Source organism: Chlorocebus sabaeus, chromosome 3 (assembly GCF_047675955.1).
Source record: "Chlorocebus sabaeus isolate Y175 chromosome 3, mChlSab1.0.hap1, whole genome shotgun sequence".
Taxonomy (NCBI): Eukaryota; Metazoa; Chordata; class Mammalia; order Primates; family Cercopithecidae; genus Chlorocebus; species Chlorocebus sabaeus.
The window spans coordinates 26911949-26924026 of NC_132906.1; the positions used below are offsets into that span (position 1 = coordinate 26911949).

A 12078-nucleotide genomic window follows, 5' to 3' on the forward strand; every position below is an offset into this window, starting at 1 on the left:
TTCAGAGCCCAAGACCACCAAAAACACTCCTGTAATGGAACAAGTTGGCTTTATTACTAATAGCAACAAAGCTTTTGAAAGTCTTCTCTCATCTTCCTGAGGAATCACCTCTCCAGGTGTACAGAGACAGTGTGGGTAGGTTGTCAGGAAAGGGAGAGGAAGGAGAGCTCCCCTAAGTGAAAACCTAAGTGTTTTCCTAACCACAAGTACCACTGAGCAGTTTGTAGATGGAATTTTGCAATCAAAATTGCAGGGTATTCTGTTCAAGCCACACCTTTTTTTTCCTCCATTTTGAGATAATTAAAAATTCCCATGCAGATGAAAAAAAAAAAATAGAAAAATCTCTTGTATCCTTTCCCCCAATCGTAACATCTTGCAAGACCATGGTATATCAGAACTCGGCTTTGTGTGTGTGTGTGTGTGTGTGTGTGTGTGTGTGTGTGTGTGTGTGTGTGTGTCAGAGTCTCACTCCATCAACCAGGCTGGAATGCAACTGTGTGATCACAGTTCACTTAGCCTTGATCTCCTGGGCTCAAGTGATCTTCTCATCTCAGCCTCCTGAGGAGCTGGGACTACAGGCATGCACCGTCACACCTGGCTAATCTTTTTCATTTTCTTTCCTTTCTTTTCTTTCTTTTCTTTCTTTCTTTCTTTCTTTCTTTCTTTCTTTCTTTCTTTCTTTCTTTCTTTCTTTCTTTCTTTCTTTCTTTCTTTCTTTCTCTCTCTCTTTCTTTCTTTCTTTCTCTTTTTCTTTCTCTTTCTTTCTTTCTTTCTTTCTTTCTTTCTTTCTTTCTTTCTTTCTTTCTTTCTTTCTTTCTTTCCTTCCTTCCTTCCTTCCTTCCTTCCTTCCTTCCTTCCTTCCTTCTTTCTTTCTTTCCTTCTTTCTTTCTTTCCTTTTTCTTCTTTCTTTCTTTTTCTTCTTTCTTTTTCTTTCTCTTTCTTTTCTTTCTTTTTTCTCTTTCTTTTTTCTTTCTTTCTCTTTCTTCTTTCTTTCTTTTTCTTTCTTCTTTCTTTCTTTTCTTTCTTTCTCTTTCTCTCTCTCTCTCTCTCTCTCTCTCTCTCTCTCTCTCTCATAGAGATAGGGTCTCACTATGTTGCCTAGGCTCATCTCAAACTCCTGCACAGCCCAAATATTGACGTTAATACAGTTATGATGTAGAACATTTCTGTCACCACAAAGGTGCCTCAAACTTCACTTTTTAGCTACCTCTACTTCCCTCCCACACCCACTGCCTTCTTAATCCCTGGCAATTACAAATCTGTGTTCTCCATTTCTATAATTTTGTCAATTTGAAGGATGTTATATAAATGGGATCACACTGTATGATTAGTTTTTATTTTCATATAGCATAGCTCCCTAGAGATTTATTCAAGTTACCAAATGTATTAATGGTTCACTCCTTTCGCTGCCAAGTAGAACTCCGTGGTATGCGTGTACCACTGTTTAACTACTGAAGGCTAACTGAGTTATTTCCAGTTTGGGGCTATCACAAATAAAACTGCAGTAATCACTGACTTATAGGTTTTTATGTTACCATAAGTTTTCATTTCCCTGGGATAAGTGCCCAGGAGTATAATTACTGGAATGCATGGTAATTGCATGTTTAGTTTTTTAGGAAACAGCCAAATTGTTTTCCAGAATGACCATATCGTTTTACACTCTCACCAGCAATGTCTGAGTGATCCAGTTTCTCTATATTTGGTGTAGTCACTATTTTTTATTTAGCCATTCTAATAAGTATGTAGTAATATCTCATTGTGGTTTTAATTTGCATTTCCCTAATGGCCAATAAGGTTGAACAATTTTTTATGTGCTTATATGCTACCTGTATATCTCCTGAAATGTTTGTTTCTATCTTTTGCCCATTTTCTAATTGGTTTTTTTATTTGTTTGCTTGTTTTACTGTTGATTTTCAAGAGTTCTTTATATATTCTAAATAATTCTGTTTTGATAAGTGATTTGCAAATATTCTGTCCCAGTCTGTAGCTTATATTTTCATCCTCTTAGCAGAGTATTTTGTGGAGCAAAAATTTATCATCTTGATGAGCTCCAATTTATCAGCTTTTTCTTTTATGGATCATGTTTTTGGTGTCAAGTCAAAGAACTCTTTGCCAGTCCTAGATCCCAAAATTTTTTTCCTAAAAATTTTATAATTTTACATTCTAGGGAAAACTAGGTTCTAAGATGGCTGAATAGGAACAGCTCCAGTCTGCAGCTCCCAGTGTGAGCAATGAAGAAGATGGGCGATTTCTGCATTTCCAACTGAGGTACCAGGTTCATCTCACTGGGGCTTGTCAGACAGTAGGTGCAGCCCACGGAGCAGAGCAGGGCATCGCCTCACCTGGGAAGCACAAGGGGTTGGGGAATTCCCTTTCCTAGCAAAGGGAGGCCAGACAGACGGTACCTGGAAAATCGGGACACTCCCACCCTAATACTGCGCTTTTCCAATGGCCTTAGCAAATGGCACACCAGGAGATTATATCCCTCTGACCCACCTGGCTCACTGCTAGCACAACAGTCTGAGATTGAACTGCGAGGTGGCAAATCAAAACCACAATGAGGTACCATCTCACACTAGTTAGAATGGCAATCTTTAAAAAGTCAGGAAACAACAGGTGCTGGAGAGGATGTGGAGAAATACGAATGCTTATACTCTTGGTGTAAACTAGTTCAACCATTGTGGAAGACAGTGTGGCGATTCCTCAAGGATCTAGAACTAGAAATACCATTTGACCCAGCCATCCCATTACTGGGTATATACCCAAAGGTTTATAAATCATGCTACTATAAAGACACATGCACACATATGTTTATTGTGGCACTATTCACAATAGCAAAGACTTGGAAACACCCAAATGTCCATCAATGACAGACTAGATTAAGAAAATGTGGCACGTATGCACCATGAAATACTATGCAGCCATCAAAAAGGATGAGTTCATGTCCTTTGTAGGGACATGGATGAAGCTGGAAACGATCATTCTCAGCAAACTATCACAAGAACAGAAAACCAAACACCACTTGTTCTCACTCATAGGTGGGAACTGAACAATGAGAACACTTGGACACAGGATGGGGAACATCACACACTGGGGCCTGTCATGGGGTGGGGGGAGAGGGGAGGGATAGCATTAGGAGATATACCTAATGTAAATGATGAGTTAATGGGTGCACACACAAACATGGCACATGTATACATATGTAACAAACCTGCACGTTGTGCACATGTACCCTAGAACTTAAAGTATAATAATAATTTTTAAAAATTTGCATTCTACATGAAGTCTGTGCTGCACTTTAGTTAATTTTTGTATAAGGTGTGAGATTTGGTTCAAGGTTTGTTTTTTTGCCTATGGCTATCCAATTGTTCCAGCGCCTCTGAAAAGCCTGTCTTTCCTGCACTGTATTGTTTTTGCACTTTTGTAAACAATTAGTTGAGCATAGTTATGTGAGTTTGTTTCTGGGTTTGTATTCTTTTCTGTTGATCTATGTGTTTGTCCTTCAGCCAATACCATAGAATCTTAATTACTTTACCTATAAAATAAGTCTTGAAATTAGGTGGATTGATTCTTCCCACTTCAATCTTCTTTTTCAAAGTGTTTTAGCTATTCTAGTTCCTCTGCCTTTTCATTTAAGATTTAGAATAATCCTATCAATATCTACAATAAAAACTTACAAGGATTTTACTGGGAATTGCATAATTTTGTGTATAAATCTGGGGAGAATTGATATCTTTATTCCATTGCCTTCTAATCTATGACATGGCATGTTTCTTTACAACTTTAATTTCTTTCACCAGTAATTTGTAGTTTTCAGCATTCAAGTCCTGTACATGTCTTGTGAGATTTGCACCTGTCTTTCATTTTAATTTTGAATGAATATAAACAGTATTGCATTGTTAACTTCAGTGTGTTCATATGTGTGTTACTAGTATATAAAATATAATTGATTTCCTATGTTTATTTTGTATTCTGCCACTTTGCAAAATTCACTTATTAGCTCTATGAGATTTTCGTTTTCTTTGTGTGTGTGCATGTATGTGTATGTTTGTAGCTCTCTTGGGGTTTTCTATGTAATTATGTCATCTACAAATAGGAAGTATTTTATTTCTTCCTTTCTAATCTATATGATATTTATTTCCTTTTTGTGTTTTTGCCTCATTCCACTGGTTAGAACTTATAGCACTATGTTGAATAAGATCAGTGAGAATGGACATCCTTGCATTGCTCCTGATCTTATGGGGGAGACACTCAGTCTTTTACTATGAAGTATAATGTTATCTATAGGTTTTTTTGTATATGCTCTTTATCAGGTTGAGGAAGTTCCTCTTTACTCCTATATTTCTGAGAGTTTTGATTGTGAATGGATATTGAATTTTGTCATGCACTTTTTAAAATATTAATTGATATGATTACTTGGTCATGGTGTATAATTCTTTTCATATATTACTAAATTGTATTTGATGGTATTTTGCTAAGGATATTTTGCACCTATATTCACAGGGGATATTCATCCATAGTCTTTTGTTTTGTTCTGTATTATCTTTGCCTCATTTTGGTATCAGGGTAATACTTAGCTTCAATAAAATAAATTGAGAAACACCTTTCTCTTCTATTTTCTGGAAGACACTGCATGGAATTGATGTTAATTCTTATTTAAATAGTTGATAGAATTCTCCAGTGAAGCCATCTGAATCTGGAGGTTTCTTTTTTTAGAGTTTTTCAATTAAGAATTTAATTTCCTTAATAGTTATGGGGATATTCAAATTATCTACTTAATGTTGAGTGAGTTATTTTTCATTTTATGAGGAATTAGTCTAGTTCCTCTAAGTTGTGAAATTTATGTTTGTAGGGTTATTCAAAGTTTTTCTCATTATTCTTTTGATGCCTCAGGTATCTATCGATAGTGTTATCTCCTGTTTTATTCCTGACGATGGAAATTTATGTCTGTTCTATTTTTTTTTTTTTTGTACCTCTTGCTAAAGATTTGTCAGGAGATGTAATGTTTTATTTAATATATGCAATTTTTAGTTCATTATTGTCTTCATCTGTTCTGCTACTATAAGAAAGTTACCTGGCCAGGCATGGTGGCTCACGCCTGTAATCTCACACTTTGAAGGCCAAGGTGGTAGGATCACTTGAGCTCAGGAGTTCAGGACCAACCTGTGCAACATGGAGAGACAGCATCTCTACAAAAAAGAAAAATAGCTGGGCATGGTGGCATGCACCTGTAATCAATTGTATTGATTGTTTTCAAATAACCAGTTTTTCATTTCATTTTTTTCCCTATTTTTTTCTGTTTTCAATTTCTTGATTTCTGCTCTTTACTATTTCCTTCCTTTTGCTTGCTTTTTTTTTCCTTGAGGATGGAGCTTATATTCTTATTTCATGACTTTTCCTTTTTGTAATGTATGCATTTAGTGTTATACAGTTTTGTCCTAATACTGCATTTGCTACATCTCACAAATTTATATTTTCACTTTTATTCAGTTCAATATATTTTTTGTTTCCCTTGAGACCTCCTCTTTGACCCATGGATTATTTAGAAGTGTGTTTTTTAGTTTTCAAGTGTTTTGAGGGTTTCCTGTTATCTTTCTGCTGCTGATTTCTAGTTTGATTCCCTTGTGGTTAGAAAACACATTCTATATTATTTCAATTATTTGAAATCTATCGAGGCTTGTTTTATGTCCCAGGATGTGGTTTATCTTGGTATACATTTTGTGAACACTTAAAAGCTTAAGTATTTTGCTCTTGTTGGGTGAAGTGCTTTATACATGTCAATTTGATCCTGTTTGTTGATGGTGTTTTTAGTTTTTCTATACCTTTGTTGAGTTTTTGTCTATTTGCTTCATCAATTACTGAAAGAGGTCCTTGAAGTCACCAAGTATGTCTCCGTTCAGTTTTATCAGTTTTGCTTCAGTTTTGCCACTCTGTTGTTTGGTGCATACCCATTTAGAATTGGTATGTCTTCTTAGTGGTTAAACCCTATTGTTATTATATAGTGTCCCTCACTGTCTCTGGCAATGTCCTTTGCTTTGAAGTCCATTTTATTTGATACTAAAAGAGCTATCCCTTATTTCCTTTGATTTGAATAGCAAGTATTTTTCCATCCTTTTACTTTCAACCAGCCAATACTGCTATTTGAAGTGTTTGTTGTAGGCAGTACATAATTGGGTCAGTTAAAAAATATATTCCATTCCTCTATCTTTTAATTGTAATAAATTTAGATTACTTATATTTAATGTAATTATTGATGAATCAGGGATGTCTGCCATTTTATTTTTTGTTTTCTGTTTTTATTGTTTCTCTTCTTTTTCCTGCCTTGTTGTTGGTTATCTGAATGCTTTTTAGAATTCCATTTTTATTTATCTGTAATGTTTTTGAGTGTATCCCTTTGTATATCATTTTAGTGGATGCTCTAGATATTTTCTCTATATATAATATATAAAGATATATATGTGTATATATATATAAAGATATATATGTATATATAAAGATATATATATAAAAAGATATATATGTGTATATATATCTTATGATAGTCTATTAGCATCATCATTCTACCAATTCAAGTGAAGTATAGAAAACTTATTTCCTCTTACGTCTCTTTACCTTCCCTCATTTATAATATAATTGTCTTAATAATTCCTCTACATCCATTTAAAACCACTTCAGGCAGCATTAACGTTTTTATTTCAAAACATTAAATGTAACTTAGACTCTAAAAGAGAAGGACAGCCTATTGTATTTACACATATTTTGGCTTACCATGTTTTTTCTTATTTTCTAATATTCTAAGATTCCTTCTTTTATGAATTCCTTTCTGCTTAGATAACTTCCTTTAGTCATTATTTGTTGTTGTTGTTGTTGTTGTTTTTAGATGGAGTTTCACTCTAGTTGCCCAAGCTGGAGTGCAATGGTATGATCTCAGCTCATTGCAACTTCTGCCTCCCAGATTCAAGCGATTCTCCTGCCTCAGCCTCCCAGGTAGCTGGGATTACAGGCACCTGCCACTAGGCCCAGCTAATTTTTGTATTTTTAGTAGAGATGGAGTTTCACAATGTTGGCCAGACCGGTCTTGAACTCCTGACCTCAAGTGATCCACCAGCCTCAGCCTCCCAAAGTGCTGGAATTACAGATGTGAGCTACTGTGCCCAGCCTGGTCATTCTTTTAAGATAGGTCTGCTGGCAACAAAGTATCAGTTTTCTGTCTGAAAAAGTCTTGATTTTCTCTTTGTACTTGAAGGATATTTTTGCTGGACATAGAATGCTAGGTTGGCAGGTCTTTTCTTTCAGCATTTGAGAAATGTGCCATTTCCTTCTGTCCTCCACAGTTTCTGATGAGAAATCTGCTATTCAGTAGTTTTAGGCTGCAATATCACAGGGAGGTATTCATGTCAACATGGGCACCAGGTCACAAGTTCCCTAAGTTTGAAGTGTCAACTTCGACTAAACAAATTAATGGCTATTCTATATTCAAAAATCAGGAAATTTAAATTTATTATGAAGTGTAATGCAGCATATATTAAAGACTTAACCAGCATTTTAAAACCCAACTTTCAAAGAAAAGATAGTATTGCTCCCTGTTTCATTAAAACCTAGAGAGATGTAATCGGTAAGCAAGAAGGAAAAAGGGAAATTCACAAAGTAACTTTTTATGTCTGTTTCTTTTTAACCCAGCATGGAAAGAAAATTTATGTCCTTGCATCCATCCATCTCCGTATCAGAAATGGAACCAAATGACACCTTCAGCAGTAACAACAACAGCAGAAACTGCACAATTGAAAACTTTAAGAGAGAATTTTTCCCAGTTGTATATCTGATAATATTTGTCTGGGGAGTCTTGGGAAATGGCTTGTCCATATATGTTTTCCTGCAGCCTTATAAGAAGTCCACATCTGTGAATGTTTTCATGCTAAATCTGGCCATTTCAGATCTCCTGTTCATAAGCACGCTTCCCTTCAGGGCTGACTATTATCTTAGAGGCTCCGACTGGATATTTGGAGACCTGGCCTGCAGGATTATGTCTTATTCCTTGTATGTCAACATGTACAGCAGTATTTATTTCCTGACCGTGCTGAGTGTTGTGCGTTTCCTGGCAACTGTTCACCCCTTTCGGCTTCTGCATGTCACCAGCATCAGGAGTGCCTGGATCCTATGTGGGATCATATGGATCCTTACCATGGCTTCCTCAGTAATACTCCTCAACAATGGCTCTGAGCAGAAGGGCAGTGTCATATCATGCTTAGAGCTGAATCACTACAAAATTACTAAGCTGCAGACCATGAACTATATTGCCTTAGTGGTGGGCTTCCTGCTGCCGTTTTTCACACTCAGCATCTGTTATCTGCTGATCATTCGGGCTCTGTTAAAAGTGGAGGTCCCAGAATCGGGGCTGCGGGTTTCTCACAAGAAGGCACTGACCACCATCATCATCACCTTGATCATCTTCTTCTTGTGTTTCCTGCCCTATCACACACTGAGGACCCTCCACTTGGTGACATGGAAAGTGGATATATGCAAAGACAGGCTGCATAAAGCTGTGGTTATCACACTGGCCTTGGCGGCAGCCAATACATGCTTCAATCCTCTGCTCTATTACTTTGCTGGGGAGAATTTTAAGGACAGACTAAGGTCTGCACTCCGAAAAGGCCATCCATAGAAGGCAAAGACAAAGCGTGGTTTCCCTGTTAGTGTGTGATTGAGAAAGGAAACAAAAGTATAAGGAGTTCTTAGATGAGACCTGTTCTTGTATCATTGTGTCCATCTTCATTCACGCATAGTCTCCAAATGACTTTGTATTTACATCATTCCCAACAAATGTTGATTCTTAATATTTAGTTGACCATGACTTTTGTTAATAAGAACGACTTCAAAAATTTTATTCAGTGTATTTTCAGTTGTTGAGTCTTAATGAGGGATACAGGAGGAAAAATCCCTACTAGAGTCCTGTGGGCTGAAATATCAGACTGGGAAAAAATGCAAAGCACATTGGATCCTACTTTTCTCCAGATATTGAACCAGATATCTGGCCCATCAGGCTTTCTAAATTCTTCAAAACAGCCACAACTTCCCCAGCTTCCCCAGCTCCCCTGCCCTCTTCAATTCCCTGAGATATAGCCAACTAACGAAGCTACTGGAAGCCCCAGAGCAGACAAGAAGCACATCCTAAGATTCAGGGAAAGAAGAGGAAGGCTGTCCTATAACAAAGCAACTTCAAGTCCCAAGTAAGGACAGTGAGAGAAAAGAGGGGAGAAGGATTGGAGCAAAAGAGAACTGGCGATAAGTGGGGGAAGGAATAATTTCATTTTGCACTGGGAGAGAGGTTCTAACACACTGAAGGCAACACTATTTCTATTGTTTCTCTCTTGCCGGGGTATTAGGAAGGACAGGAAAAGTAGGAGGAGGATCTGGGGCATTGCCCTGGGAAATGAAATTGTGTATAGAATGGAAGGGGGAGCATCAAGGACATGTATCTCAAATTTTCTTTCTGTCCTTGCTGCAGTTCTCCTTCCCATTAATTCATTGGGATGGAAGCCAAAAATAAAAGAGGTGCCTCTGAGGGTTAGGATTGGGCACTCAAGGGAAGGATAGAGTAGAGGGCAAATTGCAAAAGTGGTTGCACTCCTGAAATTCTATTAACATTTTGGCAGAAGATGAGCAGGGTGATGCTGCCTTACCTTTTGAGATAGTATAGAAAAACACTAGATAGTGTGAGAGGTTCCTTTCTGTCCACTGAAACAAGACTAAGGGTACTACCAACTACTACCACCATGACCACTGTACTGCCAACAATTGAATGCAGTCCCCCTGCAGGGCAGATTATGCCAGGCACTTTACATTCATTGATCCCATTTGACGTTCACACCAAAGCTCTGAGTTCCATGTTACAGCTGAAGAAATTGAAGCTCAGAGAAATTAAGAAGCTTTTTTAAGTTTACACAGCTAGTAAGAGTTTTAAAAATCTCTGTGCAGAAGTGTAGGCTGGGTGCTCTCCTCACTGCTATCCTTGTAAACTTCCAGGAAGATTGGTTGAAAGTCTGAATAAAGTCTCTCCTCTCCTACCAGTTTCCTCCCCCTCCTCACTCTCACAAGAAAACCAAGCGTTTCTCTTTAGAGTTGTTGACTCATAGTGCAGTAAAGGGTGGAGGGGATATGGCATTCTGAAGGTAGGGAGGGACTAAGTCAGTCTTCATACTGAGCACAAATCCCAGTACCTTTTCCTTATTTAGCTACCAGAATGATGACAGACTCAAACCCTGTCAAGACAGGACCCTGGAGGATCCACCTATGGGGAAACTGCATTATCTGAAAAAATGGCTGACAGATACAAACAGTTGAGGATCCTTCAACACAAAAACTGGGTATCTGCCCTATTACTCACCTGACAATGAAGCCCACAATGCAACGAATCCCTTCCACTCACAGCATTTGGTCAACCTGTCAGAGCCTCATTCTCAATTATGAACAACAGTCAATGAACACAATACATTAGAGGGAAAGGCCCTAACACAAAAGGCACCAACAAATAAATGTGAAAGTAGATAGAGACCTTTTGAGTATAACAGGTCCTCCGAAATAAGAGATTAAACCAAGATAGAGAAAAACACAGTAAGTAGGAAATAAGGAATCCAACACAGGTGAGAGTGAAGGGAATTCCCAGGATGTTGGTGTGTAGCAGGCTTAGAAAGCAACTCATTCATGTTGGAGCAGGGCTCTTAAGGGACTCTAGGAGAGATGTCTCCCAGAAAAAAAAGAAATTAATTGATTCATGCACATTGAGAGGGATTTAGATTTCTCTTGCAGAGATTGAGATAAACTAGTGACAAATACATAGAAAAATAAGCAAGTGAAAACACAATACAGTTTTTAAATGATAGAGGAAAAGAAACTTTTGTATTAGAGAGGAAATATAACCATAGTACACTACATGGCTCAGCTGTGAATAATATTTACATAGAGGATAATGTGAATATAGTAGTTCCCCATTATCTGTGGTTTTGCTTTCTGCAGTTCAGTTACAGCCAACCAGTCTGAAAATATTAAATGGAAAATTCCAGAAATAATTCTTAAGTTTTAAAACATGTACTGTTTTGAGTAGCATGTTGAAATCTCACACTATCCCACTCCACCCATGTTCTGGGCATGGCAAAGTGGGATGGTGTGAGATTTCTCCAGTGGATCTACAATGTATATGCTACCCACCCATGAGTCACTTAGTCATTGTCCAGTTGATCAGACCAACTATTGTGGTATAGCAGTGCTTGTGTCAAAGTCACTCTTATTTTACTTAATAATGTCCCCAAAGCATAAGAGTAGTGATGCTGGCAAATAAGATACACCAAAGAGAAGCTGTAAAGTGCTTCCTCTAACAGAAAAGGTGAAAGTTCTTGACTTAATAAAAGTCATGCTTTTTTTAGCATGACTAAAAAAAACATACATGCTGAAGTTGCTAAGATCTACAATAAGAACAAATCCATCTGTAAAATTGTGAAGAAGGCAAAAGAAATTTGTGCTAGTTTTGCTGTTGTACCTCAAGTTGCAAAAATTATTTATTACACCCCACGGTGTGTAATAAATGCTTAGTTAAGATGAAAAAGTATTACATTTATGGATGGAAGACATGAAGAGAAATGTGTTCCAATTGACAGCAGTTGGGTTTGGTACTATTCGTGATTTCAGGAATCTATTGGGGGTCTTGGAATGCAACTCCCACAGATAAGGGGGCGCTGTTGGAGTGAAATACTGTGATATAACCTGTTTTTCAGGAAATGAAGGGACAAGATGTGCACATGTGTGGGAGAAGCATAAGAAACCTAAGTTGCCATATTCCATCACAGAAAATGCATAATAACTAAGCTGGAAAATGATGAATAGCTGTACAACCATATTATTTAGCAATAGGAGGTAAATACAGGTAGAAGCAGAAGAAAGAATAGGCAGGGATTACCTCTATGGAGAAGTTGGGGGTGGGAGGATAGGGTGGGGACTTCTCATTTTGAAAACTGTGTAATTGCCTAACTTGTGAATATGTATTTCTGAAGTAAAATAAAAATTAAGTTAAAATTAAATTTTAAA

At 37.3% G+C, this 12078-nt stretch overlaps 1 protein-coding gene across 10 annotated transcripts in view; it reads left to right on the forward strand.

Moving 5' to 3' along the window:
* Positions 1 to 9076, forward strand: part of CYSLTR2 (cysteinyl leukotriene receptor 2) — a 179017-nt gene extending 169941 nt beyond the window's left edge. For 8 of the 10 annotated variants that reach the window (XM_073014107.1, XM_073014098.1, XM_073014102.1 and 5 more), the window contains one exon: positions 7681 to 9076. In XM_073014107.1, the coding sequence (XP_072870208.1) occupies positions 7681 to 8662 (982 nt within the window). In that variant the 3' untranslated portion in view covers positions 8663 to 9076. Of the gene's footprint in view, positions 1 to 2167; positions 2269 to 7680 lie in introns of all 10 variants that reach the window. The other 2 variants (XM_073014124.1, XM_073014130.1) reach the window with 1 other exon arrangement.
* Positions 9077 to 12078: the final 3002 nt, after the last annotated feature.